The 23710-nt window shown below is 44.9% G+C and overlaps 1 protein-coding gene across 1 annotated transcript; it reads left to right on the forward strand.

Annotated features, from left to right (window-relative positions):
* Positions 1–700: 700 nt before the first annotated feature.
* On the forward strand, positions 701–21455 carry LOC110586700 (myosin regulatory light chain interacting protein). Its single transcript, XM_021696989.1, has 7 exons — positions 701–1006; positions 2120–2310; positions 14158–14343; positions 15644–15841; positions 16811–16975; positions 17890–18310; positions 19903–21455. Exons 1-7 carry the CDS (start codon positions 920–922, stop codon positions 19990–19992), a joined length of 1338 nt encoding a protein of 445 aa, XP_021552664.1. The 5' UTR covers positions 701–919; the 3' UTR covers positions 19993–21455.
* Positions 21456–23710: the final 2255 nt, after the last annotated feature.

The following is a 23710-nucleotide window of genomic DNA, read 5'->3' on the forward strand; positions in this document are numbered from 1 at the left end:
GCACAGCAGGGCTCAATTAACGTTTAATGAATGAATAACGCACGAGACAGGATGCACCACCCAAGAGAGGGCCTTAGAGCCCCGTAAGATGTTCTGATTCCGCACGGCCAGTAAACAGAAGCCTCTGGAGAGGATTTAGACAGAAGCACTAGCTCAAGCTCCCCGGCTCAGGGGGGTCACCTGCAAAAACTTTTATACTCAGAGGTCTAAAAGGAGGAGCAGCTGTTCCGCCTTCCGACAACCCACTGCGGCAAACCCCGGGGGAAAAGAGTTTGCTCTGGGCTTGGGGGTGGCTCTCTTTCCTTTTTGTGTGCACCTCTCCCGAAAAGCGCTCTCGGAGCGATCCAAGGCTTCTGGAGAACGGCAGGCTGCTCGGAGGCGTTGACTGCCTGTCAATTCCAGCCCGACAGAGAGGCGCCCCCGCCTCGGAGCCCCCGGCGGTCGCCCGCTCGGAGCAGCGTCGCCCAGCGGGCAGAGGCGGCCGGCGCGTCCCGGACCCTCCCCCCTCCCGCAGCCCTCGGCGTCCGCAGGCTGCCACCTCCTGGGGCGGCCGGGCCGCGGCCGAGCGGGCGCCGCTATTGGCTGGCCGGGCGGCGGCGGAGGGGCGGGGCCGCCGTGATTGGCGGGGGCCCCAGCAGAAGGGGGCGGGGCCACTATATCAGAGGGGTCCCCCGTCGCGCCGCAGGCAGTCGGGCTGCTGGAGTGCGGCACCGCCGCGGAGACCCGTGAGGCCGGCGGGCGGGCTGGCGAGGGGGTGGCGGGGAGGAGGACGCAGGGGCCGCGGGGCGGCGGGCAGCGGCGCTGCAGCCTCCCGAGGGCCAACTTCGCCGAGCCCGGGGCTGGGTCTGAGCGGTGGCGAGGCGGCAGCCCCGCGCACACCAAAGAGGAGGCGGCTGTGGCGGCAGCGGCGGCCCCAGCCATGCTGTGCTATGTGACGAGGCCGGACGCGGTGCTGATGGAGGTGGAGGTGGAGGCGAAAGCCAACGGCGAGGACTGCCTCAACCAGGTGACGACGAGGGGCCGGGCTGGGGAGGGGGGGGGGCCGGCCGGTCCCCCGAGGCCGAGGGGCCTCGCGGCGGCGCCAGGCTCCGGGGCGCGCCTTTTGCCAGGGGACGGGCGGCGCTGCGGCTGCGGCCAGCGGGGGAGCGCGCCCCGGGCGCCCGGCCCGCGCCCCTTCCTCCTAGCGGCTGTGGGGCACGCGGTCCCCGCAGGCTGGGAGCGCGTGGGGGGGGCGAGGACGCGCGCGGCGGACGTGCCACTCTGCCCCCCCCCCAACCCCGCACTTTCCCGGAAGAAGGCGGCCCAGCACACCTGCCGCAGGTGTGTGCATGATGCCGCCTGTCGGGTCCCCGCGGGGTCTGGCAGTGCCAGCTGAGTCCCGAGATGAGGTGGCTCCTGGCGGTCGCAGGTCCCTGGGGTTGCTTGGCAGACAAGCGGGGCCCTTGTCTCTTGCTGCTTCTCAAATGGACCATTCACCTGCACCTCCCGGTTTGCAGGGCTCAGGAGAACCATGGGTTTTGGTCATCCACTCCGTTGTCTTTAAAGCACGCATTTCCTCAGGAGTAAAAAAGAATGGTTCGAAACAGTGCATGTTGGTATGACAGCAAATTTGATCTCAGATGTAAAGCTGTGCCCTCAAACCCCCTAGACCTGAGATGTTTGGAAAACCTCTTGTAACAAGCTTAGCTGACACTTGTGGCTTGTTTCCTCGGTGTGTTTGTTTTTTTTGGAGTCCAGATGGTTAAAATTGTCCAGATAATCTGCCAGATCAGCTGTGCAGATTGTGCTGGTGGAGGAAATTCCAGAGATTGGAATAAGAGGGAAAATACCCTGTAGATTCCCTTCCTCAGCCTTTCTGGAAGGCTGGTTTTGAGGACTCCTTTTTCTCTACTGCAGTTGGCGGCGGTGTCCTAGGTGTTAGAGGAAGCGCAAGTCTCTCCATTGGTTTAGCAACACTAGGATCTAAGAACTTTGTTCTTAAGCTGAAGGCGGGCATTGTGACACCTTTGTTGAACTTTGTGAAAAGTACGCAGGAATCTTAGACCCAGACGGTGTCCTTGGATTTGCTTCAACTACAGGGACCGTTTGCTCATCCATGTTGCACTCATTTTTGTTCTAGGTGTGCCGGCGGTTGGGAATTATAGAAGTTGATTATTTTGGACTGCAATTTACGGGTAGCAAAGGTGAAAGTTTATGGCTAAATCTGAGAAATCGGATCTCCCAGCAGATGGATGGGCTAGCCCCTTACCGGCTTAAACTGAGAGTCAAGTTCTTCGTGGAGCCTCATCTCATCTTACAGGAGCAGACTAGGTAAAATGATGCTGAAATAAACCAATGTCAAATAGACTTTTGATTCCATTTAGAAGGGCCGTTGCCCCTCCCCAGAGATGTTCACAGGCAAATGTGTTTGATACAGAGCGAGTTGGTTCATAACTGAGAAGTTTTCCATGGCACAGCCCTTTTGTTGAGGTGAACAGGGAGCCGCCTAGTTGGCCTGGGGTCCATTTTCTGGCTCTTGTGGTTTTTCTTGTCTTCATAAACAATGAGGGAGCAGGGTTGAATTCTTACAAACACTCGGGATCCCTGCCACGACGCAGGGGGAAAAAAAAAAAAAAGGTTAAAACCCCAACTGACTTCCTGATAGCTGCATATAATGCCCGATGGTAACCTCTGCCTCAGCAGTGTTAGTACAGGTCATTGTAGACTCTTCTAACAGAAAGCAGGAAACAGTTCCTCTGGGGTTAGTTACTTAAAGTTAGTCAACTTCAGCCTAGGGTCAGATTACAGCATGTAGCAAAGAGCTCTGTCCGACTCCCTGCAGAATTTTAGAAGTTTTTAAGTTTCTTGAACACTTAGAGAACTTTGTATGGCCAGTGTAACTGAACTCCAGCCTGCAGATACGTAACACATGATTGTTTAGATTGTTGAATTTATCTCTCTACTTCTAGAAAACCACCAGCAGTGGTAGACAGCTGGAGCATGTGGTTTCCTTTTTCAAAGAGAGAATGTTTTCTCCACTGGACTGACTGTAATACTTCTTAAGGATGAGCCAAATTAGGAAACTGGCGTTCAGTATTTATTGCTGAAACGTAAGAGACCTCAATCGTATAGCGACATGTTAAAAAAAAAAGAAAGAAAGAAAGAAAAAGAAAACGACTTATAAAAACAACAAACTTTGGATCTAAGTTCTGATATTTTTCATAATCCTTTGGTTTGGAAATTTGCCATGCACTTGAAAAATGTGAGTGTGACAATCTGGAGTAATGGTAAGTGGGCAAAATCCTTTAAGAGTTGTTAGCATGTCATTTTTTTGTCCTCTGCTGAAGGACTGATAGAAACATATTTTGAAATACTGTTCATTTGAATTTGAAATGTCTCTTTTACCTTGTTATGGAGCTTTAAAGAGTGAGGGAAATGTTCAGTTTTGTTTCTGGGCAAGCTAGTATATTACGTTCTTAGTGTTCCTGAAAATGTCTTGCAAAATATTTGCATGATTGCACGTTTAAGGATGTTTTAGCTGTTTATATTAATCAGAATAGGGTTGTATTTCTTTGTTTTAACTTAAAGCTGATTTGTGAAAGTTTCCACTCTGCACTTCGATGTGATAACTTGGAGTAGAGTAAGAGAAAAGGATACACACACAAACACACACACATATATATATTACAACATATTGGAATTTTCATTGTGTAGTTTTATGATTTTGCAATCCTTTCTGGGTCTCCGGATGCAAATCTGTTTTGATGGTACAGCTTTATTTTTTAAATTTGCAGAAGCTTCAAGGACCAAATACATCTCATTTAAACAATGGCTGCAGTCATAATAGCGTAATCCAATTGTGTTATGAATGATTACAGACTTTGAAGTTTGCTACTAGATGGTCTTTACCTGTGCTTTTCTGCAACTGAGTTAATAACCATTATTAAGTCCATTTTATTCATGCAAGAAATAGAGATATTCTGTGAATTAGATATTTCCTACTTTGTTGAGTCAATTGACTAACTCTTGAGATTCATGCCCACTAGCCCTCAGAGAATACACATACCTAGTTACCTAGGTAATTTTAATTGATTTTAGTTCCTTTTGAAATCTTATCAAAAAATTAGCATGATCTAAACATTTGACTTACTTTTAAAATATTGGTGAATTTTACTTGTTTTTTATGGGGTTGTGCAAAATACAGAATTTGAAGAAAATGCCACTTTTAAAGCATAGAGCATTCTGCTCTAATAACTAAAGTGATTTGTAATTAACATTTGTACCTTTTCATTAGGATCAAAAGTTGTGCTGGGTCCAGTATAGTTACAATTAGCGTTGTTTTTATGTGCATGATACTACAGGGCAAAAATACTGATTTTTCTCTAACGCCATGTTAGCCAGATAAAGCTGGTTGGTAAACTCTTTGATGTTTAATAATTTGTTATAAAATATTTATATAAACTGCCATGAAAATAAAATAGATCTCTTTACATAGTCCATAAACACAGCTCTGCCAGTCCAGTTATGAGCCATGATTTTTTACCATCTCAAAGTCAAGTCAGGAGGGTACATTTAGTATACTCACAGTGTCTGGATAGTTTATTAAATGGTTCTGAAATATCCTGGCCAAATTGGCCTCTGTGGAGAATTAAAGTAGTCTACTCACAGTGGAGCTGGTCTAAGTGGGGGCAGTGAATATATTAGTTTGCATCATATTAGGGAGGCGGCTGCTGAATGGCAGACAGGAAGGCCTGTTGGTAACAGGAGAGTAGTTGGGGAGGGGTGGGGGTGGGGCAGAGGCCTTGCATTCTGGGGGCAGCTCTGTACCCAACTATCAGAGTGGACAGACTTCCAAGATAGCCAACCCTGAGCTATCTCAGTTGAAAGCCCAGGAAGAATTTGTCTCTAAAAATCCTTTCTAGCAGTAAATTTTTTTTTCTTTGCTCTGCTTCCTCTCTCTTATTTTCCTTAATGTTTCCTAAATATATTTTTCTGAAGACAAAAAAAAAAAAGAAAGAAAAGAAAAAGCAAAAAAAAGACCATACCAAGTGTCTGCTTAGATTGATACAGTTAATCTGGTCTCTGATTTGGTTCTTTACCCAGATTAGTATGTTTGCCTTTGAATGGGGGGTCTGGAAAGTAACCAGAGAGTCTTGTTCAGACTCCGCTGACACATTTCAGAGACAGAGACCAACAGGTATATCAGCAGATGTTTGCCATGCTGTGCATTAAAACTAAAAGTGAAACTAATGAATTCTGGAAGTAGATCTGAAATAATGGTGATCTTTGAAATTCTTGCCTTTCAGAGGCTCTCAGTTAATCACAGCAGTTCAGACCAGATTGTGTCACATTTTCAAAGCCAGAGATTTGAGAATTATATGCTTCATCTACAGAGATGGTGATTATACCCTCCACTGCCCATAAAATGTATCTGTTTCTCCTGACTTTGCTACATTTTAGCAGAGTTCTGTGATCTTTGCTAGGGGCTCTCCTGCTTCCTTAAGACTCACCAACACCTGAATTCTCTTTCCCAGAAATAAGCCTTCGTACAAGGGTTCCATGAGTCCTGCACTAAATGTTCAGGGAAATGCTGTAATCCTGAGCGTTGAATCCCATCAAGATTTTAGTGATGTGAGCAAGTGGTGTTGAGTTTGACTCATCCCTCGTTAAATCCTGCTGTCCTCCAGACTCCACTCAGTTGTTGCTCCTTGGGAAAGCCTTTGCTGGGCCTGCTCAGGAGACTGAACTGTCCCAAGACATCACGTAGCTTTCCTTTATAGCATCTAATGAGCGTATAACGCTACCATTTACTTCTGTGACAATTTGTTTATTGTCAGCTACTCTAATAATTTAAATTCCATGAAGCAGGGGGTTGATCAACGTCGTATCCACGGAGTCTGCCAAAGTGCCTGGTGCATAAACATTTGTTGAATCAATGAATTGAGAAATTAGAAGTAAATAAAAATGGGGTTAACTGATACTGATAATACAAATTTTCTTACAGATAATGAAATGTTTACCAGTTTGCTTCTATAAACTGAAAAGTTTGAGACTATCTAAAAGAAATCTCACCATTAAAAAATGTTTTGTAGTCATTATTCTCTGTTAAGAATTTGCTCAGAGCTTGGCATTCTTTTGCTTCCTTCTTTCCCTCTCTCCATCGCACCCCAAGCCTTTTGTTTATTTTGGCTGTTAGTTCTCATCTAAAATGAACTACCACTCGCCTGGACCTTTTATGAAGTTCAGATAGTTTCAAGCTACAGGCTCTCTTAGTCTAATTTTCAGCCAATTTGTAGGTTCTAAGTACTTATTGAACCCAGGTTTTCTCTTCTCCCAACAAAAATCACTTAGATGTCAAAATCCAGGGAAGATGGCATCATTGAAATCCACAAAGCAAATGCCACATGCAACCATGGGCAGAGTTGAGGTGATAATCTTGAATGTATACAAACCAAATCATATGGATCCTAGCCAGGGCCTATAATCATTTTCAGTATCTTTCAACATATTGTCAGTGTTGGTAAAGGTTTCTTAGCATAATTTACCTTTGTGGAATTCAGAATGGGTATGTTCTGTAGGACACTGTTGCAGCAATATTTATCTGATATAAAGGTGTCGCTGTGTTTTTCTTATCAACTCTATGCCAAAGAGTGGAATGACACATTCCTTGTTTTTTTGTTTTTTTGGTATGACCAAAGACAAAATAGGCCCCAGGAAAGAAAAGCAGGCTTCTATATTGTTTTCAGAAAGTATTAATTAGCTTTCTGAATTCTGATTTATCTATTAAATTTCTCTTTTTGCTCAAAGTATAGGATGTTTGCATGATCATATGTTTATTTTAGCCACAGATCTCCCATCTGGGCACATTCAGTATCTTTATGAATTTCTCATACATATATATTTGTATGAAGTTTCCAAAGAACATTAAGAAATCGGTTTTTTTATGTAACCAAAATGAACTTTTAATTTTAAATCTGTCATTTGAACTAAAACTGGACAATGTAGATGGCACATAGGATCAGACTCAGGGTGCCCAGTGATGCACTACTCCATGCGAATGAGGTACATTTACTCTCGGAGTCATGCCCCACTGTAGCCTGCTTCCAGACCTCTCCTGGATTTAACAGCACTCGCCACAATCCAGACCGTTGGGAGAGATCGTGTAGGGAACACGTTTAAATTGCAGGATTGCCTGGATTGTTTTTCGCCTAGGTCAGGTATGTGTTGTGAGTAAGTAATCCTATTTTTTCCAAGTGCAGATCTCATGCTTCTTGTAATCCTTTTGAGGTTGGGGGGGGTTCCCTTCCCTTTCAGCCCCTCCCTACCCCCCATATCTTTTAACTGCTTTGGAACCTGAGGAAGAGCAAATTTGTTCATGGGTCCCATTTTCCATTTTGGGCTTTGAGAAGGATTTCCTTAAGCTGAATAGAGACCTGACTTGGTCATTATTTGGCCCTGACAGTTTCTCAATTGCAAGCCTTCCATGGAGTGTAGTAGATCTGATGGTTCATTTTAGGTATAGGTAGCTGTTCATTTGAATTCTGAACCATGACCCTAAGGATTTTCACTAGTGTTATTTACTGAACCTCTTATTATGAAAATTTTCAAACATGTAGATAAGTTGAAGATTTTTACAGTGAACAGCTGGTACCCTGATCTAAATTCTACTATTAATAGTTTAATCAGTTTAAAATACTTGCTTTATCACATGTTTGTTTTTAATGTTTTTCAAACTAAGTTATGGGTAAGAACACTTCCCCCTAAAGACTTCAGTATGCATATCCTTAAGTAGAACTCTGTATTTATCTACAGTTCTTTTCTTCCTTTTGATAAAATATTTACATACAATGAAATGCATAAATCCTAATTACACCATTTGATGAGTTTTGACAAATGGATATGTCTGTTTAAACAAAATCCTTATTGAGATTTAGAATATTACCACCACTCCAAAAAGTTCCCTCATGCCCTTCTGAGGTCAGTCCCTGCCCTCCTTCCCCCCCCCCCCCCCCCCCCCTAGGTTAGTTACGCCCATCCTGCTTCACACAGATGGAATCATGCATGTAGTGCGTGCTCTTTTGTGTCTGGCTTCTTTTTGTTCATTATAATTTTTTAGAGATTCATCATATTATTATATATATATATATTTCAGCGACTCTTCGTGCTAGGTAGTATTCCATCGTATGAATATACTACTGTTTGTCGATCCGTACTCCTGGTGATGAACACCTGTTTTCCACCTATTCTGAGTAAAGCTGCTGTGGTCAAGTACAATCTTTTTTGAAAACATATATTTTCCTTTCTCTTGAGGAAATACCTAAGAATGGACTAGCTGGGTCACAGAGGAGGTGATCATTTAGTTTTTGAAGTAGCTGCCAGGCCTTTCCCCAAGGTGTACCACTCCGTCCTCCCATCGAGAGTTTCTGAGTCCCCCACACCCCTGCCAGCCTTCTGGTGGGGGTGTTGTAGGTTTCATTGATCCATCTCTCTTGATTAATAATGTTAACCACTTTTTTCATGTGCTTATTGGCCTTTCCTCCATATTCTTTTGTGAAGTATCTATTCTAGTCATTTACCCATTTTTACCGAGTTGTTGTCTTTGCTTTTGAGCTATGCAGATTCTTTAACTATACCAGGTCTTTGTCAGAGATGTGTTTTGTAAATATTTTTTCTTCTGTGGCTTGCCCATTTTCTTTCTATTTTTTTTAAGACTTTTTATTTATGTATTTGAGAGAGAGCGAGCACGGGGGGTGGTGGAGAGGCAGAGAGAGAGGGAGAAGCAGCGAAGCAGACTCCTCCCTAAGCAGGGAGCATGACATGGGGCTCAGTCCCAGGACCCTGGGATCATGACCTGAGCTGAAAGCGGACGTTTAACCGACTGAGCCACCCAGGCGCCCCTTGCCTGTTTTAATGCCTTTTGATGAGTAGAAATTTTTAATTTTGGTAAAGTCTGATTTATCCATTTTTCTCTTTTATGATTTTTGCTGTGTCCTGAGAAACTTTTGCCGACCCCCCAAGTGATGGAGATACTCTCTTACGTGTCAGTCTAAAAGTTGTTACGGTTTTGGCTTATACATTTAGGCCTAGGAGCCATCATGAACTGATCTTTGTTTCGGTGGAACTTAAGATACAAAACAAAACAAAAATGTATAGTAGTTTTGTTTTTTTTTTAATTTGAAAGTTTTTAAATACAGCTTGGCAGTTGGAGCTAGGTTTAAAATAGACCGATGTGATGAACTGACTCATTGGACTGAGGCAGGCACGCGGGTGATCTCAGAAGGGCCTCTAACTGGGTGAGGGACACACCAGCATCACTGGCCAGGCTCAGTCAGGTCTGGGGGAGAAACACTATTCAATTGTTGGCCCTGGAGAGTTTTTAAAAATCGCTTCTTAGCCATTTTAAAGATGTTTTAGGTTTGTTACTTCAATGTGGAGTCTAATAGCAAATGTGGATATAGTTGATTTGCATTTGTGTCACAGAAAGTTCTTCAAAATGATGTCACCGGGAGGATACCAAAGGGCAGTGAGTGAGCGCAACCGCCTATGATGGTCAGGTCGGCAACCCCTGTCGGCTTGCAGAAAGTTCTGCTTTGATTATTAGATGATTTCTTTATGAGACAAGCCAGTGTTCAGAGGACAGTTCTCTGCTTACAGTTCTTAAAAGATAAATGACCTAACTTTATTCCTTAAAGCTATGGAAAGGAATTAATTTTTAAAGTAGGAGAAATTTGAAGTACTCCAAAACAAAAATGTATTAAGGATATGTGACTTTTTTTAATGAGAATATGGCATATCCTTAATATTTACTCCATTTTTTAAAAATTTTATTTTATTGTTATGTTAATCACCATACATTACATCATTAGTTTTTGATGTAGTGTTCCATGATTCATTGTTTGTGTATAACACCCAGTGCTCCATGCAGTACGTGCCCTCTTTAATACCCATCACCGGGCTAACCCATCCCCCCACCCCCCTCCCCTCTAAGAACCCTCAGTTTGTTTCCCAGAGTCCATAGTCTCTCATGGTTCGTCTCCCCCTCCGATTTCGCCCCCCTCATTTTTCCCTTCCTACTATCTTTTTTTTTAACGTATTGTTTACTCCATTTTTTTTAAATCTTCCATAATGCTACAGCAAGTGTGAATTCATTTGTACCCATGATGCAAAGACCTTACTTTGTGAACCAGAATGTTTCACTCTGGGCCTCCAGACTGATCCACATATTTCTTAGTAACTGAGTAAAACTTGAAGAACCACACAGCTGGAAGAATGTTTAGAAAATGCAGTTTGAGCTTTTGTCTGCAGGACATATTCACAGATATTTGCTTAAGACAAAGAAGGTTTTTTTCCCAAAGACTTTCTTTCTTTTTTAATTATTTATTTATTTTTTAAGGTTTTATTTATTTATTTGACAGAGAAAGACAGTGAGAGAGGGAACACAAGCAGAGGGAGTGGGAGAGGGAGAAGCAGGCTCCCCGCAGAGCAGGGAGCCCGATGCGGGGCTCGATCCCAGGACCCTGGGATCATGACCTGAGCGGAAGGCAGATGCTTAAACACTGAGCAACCCAGGTGCCCCCAAAGGCTTTCTTTCTGTTTGCGATTCTAGCATGTAGCCTAAAGCCAATTAGAGAAGTCAACCACTTTTGATCTTTAGTTAAAAAAAAAATTTCACTGGGGCAAATAAAGTCTTTAAAAAAAAAATTTAATTGCAGGTATGACTTCTTTGACCACATCTGCTTATTTTGATATGATCGGTAACCTTTCACCCATTTTACAAAAAGGGATTGGCGGGGGGCGGTCCATGAACTAGACAGTTACAGAGCAGATGGTTCAAGAGAAAAATAATAGGAAAAAAATACTTGCTTCAAAATCACCCCTCGAACACTTGAGCCATCACTGGAGTCCTTGTTGGAATGTGTCTCCAAGCTCTGCCGTCGTCCCTGTTGGGAAGAGGGCATGAGACTATGCCCATGGCTCACCACAGCTGGTGACCCTTGCGGTCACTGCTTCATTGTCTTGTTCTCCTGAAGAGCATCCACGTGTCACCCAAAAATCAGTTTGAGGCTGGAGTTACCACGATAGGATATGTTCCTTCATGCTAAAGGCCGGTCAGTTCCAGCTAAAAAGGATCCGATCAGTTCACCCTGTGACTCCAGGGTGGGGCTTGGCACAGAGGCAACGAATGACAAATATTTGTGGACTTGAAATGAAAAAGTTACTTGGTAGCCATGAAACTGCAAAATACAGGAAGGGCCCTCTCCGAAAGTTCATGTAAGGGGGAAAGAGGAGAATTCTTCTACTTACGGGGTATGCATTGCCGTCCAGCCTGGAATGGGTCGGGGGAGGGGGGCGGTATGTAGAAAAGGCCAGTTGTCCTCCTGCCCTCTTTGTGAAATTCTGACCCACAGGCTGAGAAGAGGTCAGCATGAGGTCTCAGACTGCTGACCACCTGTTACATTCTCTTACTGCTCCTTTGCCTTTGATTTTGGCAGCTCCCTCTCTAGGAGCAGGCGCGGATGGTTTGGAAAGAGAAATTGGATCGATGGTGAGACTCTTGCAGGCTAAACCTAACTCTTTCATGAAACAGAGAACTAGGCTCTAGGTTGATACTAGGGAAAGAAGTTAAAAGATACTCCCACCTGAGCAGTGATTAAGTTGAGAAGACTTAGTTTGTGGTGATACCCTTAAGCTCATTCAGCACGTAGTTTCTTCTCTAACATCATCAGCATGTATTCAGAGTTTTGTTTCCCCTTTCATGAATACAGAGACAGCGATACGTTCACCAAGATGAAATTTACTGAATGGCCATCGAAAAAGCCTTTTGACCGCTGAATTAGTGTTGTAACACCAAGATTGTAGGGGAATGCTAGTCCTCACTGCTCAGATAGCTATTTTAAAACAAGCTATTTCTGTGGTTATTTCTGCCCCAGTAGGGACCCCCTTCTCAGTTTAGCGGTGTGTCAGAAATACTTTAAAGACTAGCAGATGTTTGGGTTAATAAAAACCATGCTTATCTTCTTTCCATGCTCTTATGGCATTCTTACTATGATTTCTTCATTGGGGCTTTGAATAAAGAAAAAGCTGCAGTATTTGGCAGAGTCTGATAATTTTAAGTATTTCTTTATCATTCTAGAACACACAAAACGTTGAATTTAAACATCTCTTAAAGGAAGATTAATGGCTCTTGTCTGCCTGACATTTTGAGACTGTCCATAGAGCCCCTCCCCCTTGTATTTCTAGCCCTGCTTCCTTCTGCTTTTCTTATATTGCTCATGGATCCCCTCTACCTGGGACATCAGACATAGGACTAGTATATAAATAAAAGCACTGTTGAGGACTGGAATAAGGGTATCCAGCTCAAGTGGGAAGCTGAGCTTATGAGCTCTATTCAGAGCAGTGTCAGAACTTTACTGCTGGTCGTAATTCATTTGTTACTGGAAGGAATATTGTGACATTTAAGCAAGTTTGAGAGGCTCTAACAAGTCATCAAAGGAAGCTTATACCCGTACGTTTGCCAGAGACCAATTTTATAACCTAGGCCAGTCTGTCTGTGGCAGTTTTAGATACTCTTGAGAATCTCGGGCACTCTGGATTAGCAGGCAACGGTATGTGGCATTTCCTGGGAGTGTCTAAGTCTGACATACCTTATAGTAAACGTAGAATGTAGTATTGTATGCAATTAAGACAGGCACAAATGCAATGGGATTTGGGGTCCACAGACGACGTGTGGTTTTACATCCATTCACAGAGCTCGCTGGTGCTAGAGACACTTGAGACGTAGGCTAACGTGCAGCTAACTGTAAAAGTTAGACTATGTCGAATACTATATAATAGAGAAATAAACAGTTTGCATAGGGTATGGATGAAAGGGTATCTAAGTGAGGGGGCAGAAAGAATGCCCCTCAGGACAGAGGGAGCAGCCAAGACAAAGACACAGGGACATGAATATGTCTGGTCTTCCCAGGAAGAGGAATTGTCTCTTTCCCAGCAGCATAGTGGCTAGAGGGAATAATGGGACATGTGGCTGGACGCTGGGGGGCCAGACCCACAGAACCCTGGGTTCATGCCAACAGTATGCTCCCTTGGCAAACAGTCAGGGGCCCTTGAAGGATTCTGAGTGGAGAAATGGCAAGCTTATCCCAGAAACAAGTAGCTTGGAAGGTGGATTAGCAGAGTCTAGAGAGATGGGCTTGGGGGAGATTATAAATTCTCAGACAGTTGAGAGCTGCAAGTAGGACATAGGAGGTAATAATAGGGAGACTGTACCTGACTTTAAAGAGTTAGCAGAGATAGTAGGTGGAAATAAAACAAAAAGTCAAAAGTGGGTCTATGGGTAAGATAACAAACAAGTCTCAGGTTCCCACTGGAAGAAAAAGTGGGTTTGGGAAGGAAAGCAGTGAGTCTGGTTTTGAACAAAGTGAAATTAGGATACTGAACATCAAAGTGGAGGCGTCTATAGGCACTTGGACATTTGAATGTGATGCTTTTAGAGAAGTTGGGGCAAAAACTAGAGATTTGGGGGTCATTTGAATAAAGGTGAGGATCTAAGATATGAAGTCCACATCAAGATCAAGTTTTTCTCAAGATAATTTCTTTTAAAAAATTTTTAAAAATTTAATGGAGAAACTTGTGTGGAGTTATTTTATATTTGATAACTTGAATGTTACTGAACTTGTCTTAATTAGATTAGTTTTCTCTGGGTTATACTTTTTATTCCAGAGAAACTTAAGTCCTTAGACTTATTTTGCCTTATTTTGCCTTAATACTCAGGATTTAAAAAAAAAAAAAAGGAAGTGTCTTTAGTGGCGAGCATTTTGGGGGTGACTTTTTATTTTATTTATTTTATTTTTATTTATTTATTTTTTTTTAAAGATTTTATTTATCTGTTTGACAAAGAGAGAGACAGCGAGAGCAGGAACACAAGCAGGGGGAGTGGGAGAGGGAGAAGCAGGCTTCCCGTGGAGCAGGGAGCCCGATGTGGGGCTCGATCCCAGGATACTGGGATCATGACCTGAGCCAAAGGCAGACGCCTAAAGACTGAGCCACGCAGGTGCCCCAGGGGGTGGCTTTTTAAATTATTGTGTTTTCCTTACCTAAAAGGGATTGTGAAATTGCTAAGCAGGTTGAGCTTGATATCAAGCTAGTCCCCCAGGATAACCTTCTCGCAATGCTTTGCAGGCATATCTTCTTCTTGCATATCAAAGAGACCCTCCTGGCAGGCCACCTCCAGTGCTCCCCAGAGCAGGCAGTGGAACTCAGTGCCCTCCTGGCCCAGACCAAGTTTGGAGACTACAATCAGAACACGGCCAAGTACAACTACGAGGAGCTGTGTGCAAAGGAGCTCTCCAGCGCCACCTTGAACAGGTAAGGCTGCATGGGGGCAACTGTTCGTATTCATCGAGCTAGCGAATTTATAGGTATTTCCCTAGGAAAATGAATCTCTGGTATATATACAGATAATTGGTGAGGCTAAGACTAGATCATTGCCCAATTTAGCCAGTTGTTCTCGAAAGATTCTTAGCCTTTTCTTCGAGAAATTTACAGACACAAAACAATCCACCTAAATGAATGCCCTTATATAAAATGCTGTGGAACCGGAATTTTTTTAAATCTCTGACCTCTGAAGGATGCAGATCTCTTCAAAAGTCTATCATATATGTTGGTATTTTCTTCATCCCAGCAAGGATTAAACCAAGAGACCTAACGTAGGTGTCTTAGTTACCTATTCCTGGAGAATAAGTTACCGCCAAACTTAGTGGCTTACAGCAACAAACAGCGTCTCTCCCTGCTGGGGGTCGGGAATCTGGCTGTTGCTTGGCTGGGTTCTCCAAGATCTTTCATGAGGCAAGCTGTTGGTGGAGTTCAGTGTCATCTGAAGGCTCAGTCGAAGGAGGGATCCCCTTCCAGGTTGACTCACGTGGCATGTTGGCAGGGCCTTGTTCTCTCACCACACAGGCCTCTCCAGGGGGCTGTTTCATAATGTGGTGCTGGCTGCCCCTAGGGCAAGCCGTCAGTTAGAGCAAGAGGGAACACCCAAGACAAAAGTCAGGTCCTTTTAGAACGTAATCTCAGAATTGAGTGACATCCCATCGCTTCTGCTTTATTCTGTGCATTAGAAGCGAGTTATGAATCCCGCCAGTCATTAACACAGCAGGGACTCAACGCTCAGGTGAAGGGAATTGTACAAGGGCGTGACTATCAGGAGGTGGGGATCTTGAAGGACTGTGTTAGAGGCTGTCTGCAACAACAATAAAATAAATCCTGCATTTTTCAGTTGCAGGTGATCTAATCAATCCCTTATAATGCTATATCATAATGAAACTTAGAAAGTAAGTATAGATACCTGCGTGAGAAGTTCCTACATACAAAATTTCTTATGTATATTTTAGAGATTTTCCGTAATTCTTCCAATTCACCCCTATCCGGCATCCCCACTTGCTTTTTCTACTGAACATTTAATACTTGAGATCGAAATGGTGCCTTAGAAGTATTTTACAGTCAATTTGCTAAATAAATGAAATATCAATGCTATATTGCTTTAAGTTTTTGAGATACATAAATGGCAGCATCTGCATGATTCAGTAGTGAAAATGATACCAATTTCTCTCTAAAGACCACATCAGTTAATCTCTCCATGCCTCTCTGCCCTTCTGGTGTCCAACAGCATTGTTGCGAAGCATAAAGAGTTGGAGGGGACCAGCCAGGCCTCGGCTGAATACCAGGTGTTGCAGACTGTGTCGGCAATGGAAAACTACGGCATAGAGTGGCATTCCGTGAGGGACAGCGAGGGGCAGAAACTCCTCATTGGGGTTGGACCTGAAGGAATCTCAATTTGCAAAGACGACTTCTGCCCAATTAATAGGTAACCTACATCTTAAATTTTTATTTAGCCCAAAGCGTGTGTATCCCTTTATAGCTCTGCATATGAAAATAGATAAAACCAGAAAGGGATTTCCTAGACACTTACCTTTTAGGAATCAGATGTTTCATTTTGGGCATGGATATTAATTTTATTCAGGCCTTAATAACCGTTTAATTATTTTTTATTTTATTCATTTATTTTTTTAAGATTTTATTTATTTGAGAGAGACTGAGCGTGCACGCATGCCCATGAGCTCGGGGAGGGGCAGAGGCAGAGGGAGAAGCAGACTCCCCACTGAGCAGGGAGCCCAACTCAGGCTCGATCCCAGGACCTGGGATCATGACCTGAGCTGAAGGCAGATGCTTAACCGACTGAGCCACCCAGGCGCCCCTTAATTATTTTTTTTTTTTTTAAGATTTTATTTATTTATTTGAGACAGAGAGAATGAGAGAGAGAGAGCACATGAGAGGGGGGAGGGTCAGAGGGAGAAGCAGGCTCCCTGCCGAGCAGGGAGCCCGATGCAGGACTCGATCCCGGGACTCCAGGATCATGACCTGAGCCGAAGGCAGTCGCTTAACCAACTGAGCCACCCAGGCGCCCGCCCCTTAATTATTTTTAAGATACGAACTCAAGTGTACTGATGTGGCAGAGTTAATATTTTTCAGAGAAGTTCACTGCTGTAAAAGTCTCCTTTCCACCTACACACACACACACACACACACACACACACACCACCACCACCACCACCACCACCACCCCCCCCCCCCCCCCCCCCCCCCCCCCCCCCCACTCCAGCACTTCTCCCCACAACTACTTTCTGACCAGGGAGCAGGGTGCTTACGTGCAGTCCCAGACCAAGCATCTGGTCGTACTGCTGGGTCCCGAGCACAGGGGAATCCCGCAGAGGTGCACACACAGTGACAGATCACTCCTCCAGGGCGGGCTCACTTTTCTCTTCCCGGGTTTCAGGATCGCTTACCCTGTGGTGCAGATGGCCACCCAGTCGGGAAAGAACGTGTACTTGACCGTCACCAAGGAGTCTGGGAACAGCGTCGTGCTCTTGTTCAAGATGATCAGCACCAGGGCAGCCAGCGGGCTCTACCGAGCAATAACGGAGACCCACGCTTTCTACAGGCACGTAGCACTCTGTACCCCGCAACCTTAGCGTCTGTCCGCAGCTCTGGGTTTTCAGGTGACAACAAGGTCCCTGTGGTTTCTGGTATCGTTGTGTCTGTGAATCTTGTGCAGAATTTAAGAAATCTGCTGCTTTCGAACATTTCGTTTGTCCTGCTCTACTGTAGCGTTGGGAGTCCTTATCGACGTGGACTCGCTCTTCCCACAGCACGCGCGTGGGGACGAGCCGCACAGACACCCCCTCCCCCACCCAGGTTCTCTTACCTTATTCCCTCACAACGCCTCCTCTCCCCGGGAATTCTGACTCGTTGGGCCCGTCCCATGACTGCTTTGCTGTTTGACCTAAGTCATCTCTGTCGGAGAGCAGCTACCCTGACTGCTCAGTGCACAGTTAGGGTTTTCTAACGACAGTAGCAATACCCTCATTTCGGAAGGTGCTTTAAAGCAGGCTTGTGGTTTGACCCAAATATGTGAGAAATTAAAGCTGAGAAATTTAATTGCGATCTTAACCTTTTTTCTGCTAAGATAGACACACGTGTATCTTGGAGCAGAATGGAAAATTTGTGGGAATTTTTAGCATAAAGCCAGGAAAGAAGAACGTGTCCCTTTTTCCTGCCACGAGCTGTTTTTGGCCGGAGCTCCTATCCCCGGGGGTGGAAGCAGGCGTTCACGGTCCTCTCTGTTGATGGCTGCTTTATCCCAGGTCCTCCAGGGACACTTGAGAAACACAGAGGTAGAATCCTTGAAATGTTCCACACACATAACACTGGAAGAATTTACTTTGGGGCATGCAAGCAAGAATACAGATGTCTGCTGACACGAACATTCTTAGGCACAGTAGCATTTGAAGGTCTGAGTCTCGGGAATGCGCGGGCTTGTCGGTACTGAAGCGGACGTTCCATCTGTCCCTGCAGGTGTGACACGGTGACCAGTGCCGTCATGATGCAGTACAGCCGAGACCTGAAGGGCCACTTGGCCTCTCTGTTTCTGAATGAAAATATTAACCTTGGCAAGAAGTATGTCTTCGATATTAAAAGAACATCAAAGGAGGTCTACGACCACGCCAGGAGGGCTCTGTACAATGCTGGTGTTGTGGACCTCGTCACGAGAAGCGAGCACAGCCCTCCAAACTCCCCGCTGAAGTCCTCGGAGAGCAGCATGAACTGCGCCAGCTGTGAGGGCCTCAGCTGCCAGCAGACCAGGGCGCTCCAGGAGAAGCTGCGCAAGCTGAAGGAGGCCATGCTGTGCATGGTGTGCTGTGAGGAGGAGATCAACTCAGCCTTCTGCCCTTGCGGCCACACCGTGTGCTGTGAGGGCTGTGCCACCCAGCTGCAGGTGAGGGGTGCTCGGCGGCGGCTCTTCCGCGGCAGGCTCACTCATCCCACCGTTCACGGTCGATGAGCACCTGCTGTGCACCAGGTGCAAGCCGGAATGCCCAGCTACACCTGGACACCTGGGAAGGGGCTTCCTATTTGGGGACTTCACAGGTACTGCTCTTGGGAAACATTCTGGATTAGCATACTATTTTCAACAACGTAATTGCTCTAAGTCCTAGACTTTTTTCAGGTTCTGGAAAGGAGGCTCAGATTCCCAAGGTAACACATCTAGTAAGCAGGTGAGCGGAGGCTAGAACCATCGCTTCCTGCTTCCTGACACTTAGGAGGATGGTCTTTATTATTTACTTAAAATATTTGAAAAAGAATACTAAGAAGCGGTAGTTAGAGCTCACTTTCAGTTCTGTGGGGGGATCGTTGACTGTGATGATTTGCGATTAATTTCCTTTTATTGCTGCCTATGCCTCAAGGGGCATCTTGGATTGGCTCTTAGTTAGCAAGTCAAACTAATTTTAATATTAATACAAAAAAAAAAGCAACGCATGTGTGTTTTCCTTTTTTGCACCTTACATTTCCCCTTACAATAATTTTTTCAATTTGTTGTCATTTCTAAGAACTGTTTGCTAAATGTCACTGTGGTTTTATTTCAGAATTAGCCCTAAATAATACCTAGTCCTTCAAAAGCTGCTAATTTCAGAACTAGTTTTAGGGTTATATACTGAGCCGGCAGGATGCCTTTGTCCTTCCTAAGAGTAGATAATGAGTTAATAACAAGGAGTTATTTCTCCAGGAGCGGTAGGTCAGGGATTTGCCTTTTTCACGGTCAGACCCCCATGCCTAAAGCTTCCCTGTGGCTGAGGGAGGGGCCCAAGCTTGCTGAGAAGCCAGCCAGGGATGTGGAGCTATGACCTGGGATTCGGAGCAGAGCCAAGTTCACTGGCCACGTGGCATCAACCCAGCGGCACTGGCCTGGGTCAGCCCACTGAGCCAGGGACACCCAGACTCCGGAAGGGTCTCAGGTCTCCTGCATCACTGCCAGAGGGATCGCACTCTGCCCACGCAAGGACCAAGCCTCGCTACACAGCAGGAATTCTTTGCTAATCACTTTACTCATTGTGCCTGGGTTAGAGTGGGACTAAAAACCTAAGTAATTGCATGCAGTTTATACTTTTTCATAATATTTTGAATCCTTTGTAAGGTATAGACTTTCAGACCCATTAGAAAGCAAAGATACCGGGGCGCCTGGGTGGCTCAGTGGGTTGAGCGTCTGTCTTCAGCTTAGGTCATGGTCCCAGGGTCCTGGGATCAAGCCCCATATCGGGCTCCCTGCTTAGCAGGGAGCCTGTTTCTCCCTCTGCCCCTCCCCCTGCTCATGCATGCTCTCGCTTTCACTCTCTCTCTCTCTGTCAAATAAATAAAATCTCGGAAAAAAAAAAAAAGAGAGAGAGAGCAACGATCTCTACCACTTGAGAGCTAGAAATAGTCGTGGCCACAACTTAGGTAGCGAACGGAATAGAGTAGGTGCCGCCCATGAGTCCTGAAGACACAGCCCCGCAGGTGTCCTAACCAGTATGGTGGGCTTCTCTTTTCCAGTCGTGTCCAGTCTGCAGGTCGACGGTGGAGCACGTGCAGCACGTCTATCTGCCGACCCACACCAGTCTGCTCAACCTGACCGTGATCTGACGTGCGGTGCACCTAACGGGACGTGCCACGTTTCCACGGACTGTGCTACCACTAAACTGTACAAATGATAGATCGTGGAGAACATAAATACTCCGACACCCATCTGCCATGCAACATTTAAAAAAAAGAAAAGGAAGAATAAAAATACTCCTCCCCACCAAAACATACCACGCGTAGAATCCGCACCTGCAGTGGTGGGGGCCGGGAAGAGTTCTGGGACACGGACACGGTCGTTGGATTTACTCTTCTTGTGATCAAGTTAAAGGAATATGTGAAATCTGTGATGTCAGTTAAGCGGCTGCAGAGCCAAAACGTGGGTACCTTTTAGGAAAGGATATCGCTAAGTCTCCTGATGTATCCCGAGGTGTAAGTTTCCTACTTGGCAGCAAATTTTGTAAGAATTCATTTTAAGAATTTACTTGGTTCTTTTTGTACGGTCATGGAGCTCTGAACATTTTAATAGGAAATTTTTCTTAAAGAAACAGTCATTTTAATGTCATTTCTGTTTTTATTACTTGCTCAAGAATGATTGGAAGGCGAACAGATGTAGAGATCAATTCTGTGACTTTTAAAAAGTTGACAACCAGGCTGTCAGATGTAAACCAGCCTGGCTTGTGAAACAGAGAACTCAGTACGCACGGCTTCCTTTCCCCCGTCCCCACCCCCTTCCCTCCCCCAAGTCTTTCGATTATAAAATGCTACCAGTCTGGTTATAAGATTTCTGTGGAGTAGTCCGCACTCCTTGGGCTCTTTGAGTTGGTGGGATATTTTATTTAAGTTGAAAAGGGACTGCACGTTCCTGGGGGAGCAGAGCATTGCTCGCGGAGATGAAGCTTCACGGTGTACAAACCAGAGGGCTCTCCGCTTTTCCCAAAAATTCCACTCCAGCTTCAGCCACTGGGGTCGCTTTTGCTCGAGCCATCAAGCCTTTTTATAGCCTTATTGTAGGTATCTTAGATTATTGTATGCTTTTTTTTTTTTTGTAGTAAATGCTTAAGTATTAACTCTCGGTTGTCTCCTCCCTAGGTCTTTGAGGGGTTTCGAGTTTCTTTGTTTCTATATTCTTAATCATGTTTTCCACTCCCACTTGGGCATTTTGGACGCTGGTCAGCTTGTGGGTTTTCTAGGACGTCGGAACACCTAGATGACCTTATTGGGTGCAATACTAGCTAAGTGAAAGCTAGAAACCTACACTGTCACTTTACTGAGATTTCCGAGTATACTTTTCATATTGCCTTAATGTAGCAGTAATGTGTTTATGCATTTGTTTCTTTGCACAGACATTTTGTCAAATATTAAAACTCTACTTTTTTATGGCACATATTAGCTTATAAGCCTTTATTCCAAGAGGTATTTATTTTTTCACTTGTAAAAAAAAAATAATGTTTCCACATAAAGAACTCTGTTCTATCCTAAAGGACTTCTGTCTTTTGTATTCAGGATAATAAAGACTTTAAAGCAAATGTGTTTGTGTCTTCACAGTTCTTGTCATTTAAACCAGTTTTATTCACTAAAAAAAGGAGGAGCGTTGATAACATCCTGCTTGGTATCTACTTTGGTCCTATATGGAAAATTTGAAAACTTTGAGAGTATTGGCTCTAATTGAGAACATTCATCCCATTATTCACTCCTCTGTTTTCTGGGCTGGGGTTGAAATGTAGGTGAAAATGGAGTAATAGCTATAAGCAGATGAAAAGTTAAAAATTGGGGACAGGACTAGAAGGTACTGGAGAAGGAGAGGAATGACAGAGTAGGAGGTTAGCCATTTAAACTCAGATGATGCCGCTAGTTAGTTGCCTGGTCGGGACAGGTGAGCGCCTGTCCAGGTCCGAGCAGTAATGGTCTCGGGCGGCAGACTCCAGGACCACATTCTGTGCAACGCTGAGCTGCGGCTGCTAGGATCCGCGCGCATGTGCCCATTGGTGCTGCTCAGGAAGTGCTTGGTACAGTTGAGAACCCTGCACGTCATGTATGTAACTGATAATTCTCTGTAGCAGTTGCAGGACATGATTTCAGCTGCGGCAGAAGTTCAGCCCAGTATCAGCACAATTATTTCCAGAAAATAATCTTCTAAAAATTGAGAGAGAGGGATTTGTTTTCTACGATTCCTATACCTAATTCAATCTTCCATCAAGTTCTAGTTCACTCAACACATTTATTGAGTACCTAAGTTATTAACGCACGCTGGAAATGTAACTGATCAAGACGTGAATGATCTGTCACTGCTTTATAGAGAGAGGTTAAATCATACTCAAAGTTGTAGGACATCAGCGCTGGAAGAGCACGGCAGGGTCAAGGGGTTGGAGTCACAAGGAGGGGTCGTAAGACGTGGCAATAAATAGGAGGTCCAGCGTTCTGCGAAGAAGTGGGTGCGCTTTGAGAAGTGAGGAGATGCTATGAGACATCAGTGAGCTGTGGATGCAGGCGTGCGTTTGGTAGTGAGTAGCGTAAATCAGGATGGTGCTCTAGGAGGAGGCCAGGCCAGAGAAGCATTGTGGTTTAGTATTTTCAGTGGGAGGGCGTGGGTAGGCCTAGAGGAGACAGCCATGGGCAGGGTGCTTAAAAGACACAGCGTGGAGGGATAAATGGAGAGAGAGAAGCCTCAGGAGGCTCTTCTGTCAAAAGACACAAGTTATAAGACTTGAACAAAAGCACTCTTTCACCTTTTTATTAATGGTTACAAAAATTAGAAATGGTTTTCCCCATCCGACCCCATTCCCGTACGTCTGTATTTATCCCGTCACAGATGGGGACTCAAATGCAATGCTGATAGACTCTGGGGTTGTCCCCTCACCTCTACCACTGAGGACCAGAAGGCCCACGGGTGACTGCTCTTGGGTAAAGCATGATCTCTTCCAAGAGAAACTTGAGAAATGCCCTGTAGGACAAAAGTTGGGGCAAATTTCCAAGCACAGACATGGGGAAAAGTGCACGTACCAGTCACGGCAAGTGTGCCTGAAGGAGGAGAGTAGGAGGGATGCCTGGGTGTTGAGAGAGCTCAGAATCAGCCAGGAAGGCCAAAGCTTTTTTCTTTTTAAAACATTTTATTTGTTTATTAGTGAACACAAGCCGGGTGGGGCGGGGAGGGGCAGAGGGAGAAGCAGACTCCCCACTGAGCAGGGAGCCCAACACGGGGCTCGATCCCAGGACCCTGAGATCATGACCTGAGCCGAAGGCAGACGCTTCACCGACTGAGCCACCCAGGCATTCCCCCGTATATATATATTCTTAAAATTTTCCCTCATCCATCCTCTTCATAAATCTTTAGATCACTGTAGACTGGGTGAATTGGGGAAGGCTTTTTGAAGTAGGTAAGTTCTTCTTTGTGTTGAAGTAAGTAGAGAATTTAGAGTGGTGGGAGGGAAAACCAAGTGTAAGAATAAGGAAGAGACCACGGGTGAGAAGCAATGGGGACAATAAGGAAGAAGTAGAGCCAGTTCGTGAAGAGACTTGACTGCCCGAATGAAGGTTCTGAGTTTGATTTCGCAAGTGTGTAGAAGCTGTAGTGAGGTCTTTCTTCATCTGTTGACTCACTCAGCTTTGTATTCATTAACCTGGACCTTGATTGATCAACTCAGCAAATACTTCTCAAGCTCCTAGTGTGTATCAGGCTCTCTGTCAGGCCTGGAGCCGTGGTTCTCAACCAGGGGCACTTTTCTCCCCCAGGAGGCAACGGGCGATGTCTGGAGATGGCTTTCATTGTCACACTGGGGATGGG

Source organism: Neomonachus schauinslandi, chromosome 8, assembly GCF_002201575.2.
Source record: "Neomonachus schauinslandi chromosome 8, ASM220157v2, whole genome shotgun sequence".
Classification (NCBI taxonomy): Eukaryota; Metazoa; Chordata; class Mammalia; order Carnivora; family Phocidae; genus Neomonachus; species Neomonachus schauinslandi.

What these genes read in the sequence shown, in the direction of transcription:
- LOC110586700 (XM_021696989.1), top strand. Translation starts at nt 920, where the DNA reads ATGCTGTGCTATGTGACGAGGCCGGACGCGGTGCTGATGGAGGTGGAG. An exon ending in ATCTTACAGGAGCAGACTAG is followed by an intron (nt 2,311 to 14,157) that starts GTAAAATGATGC and finishes AATGCTTTGCAG; the next exon opens with GCATATCTTCTTCTTGCATA. An exon ending in GACTTCTGCCCAATTAATAG is followed by an intron (nt 15,842 to 16,810) that starts GTAACCTACATC and finishes CCCGGGTTTCAG; the next exon opens with GATCGCTTACCCTGTGGTGC.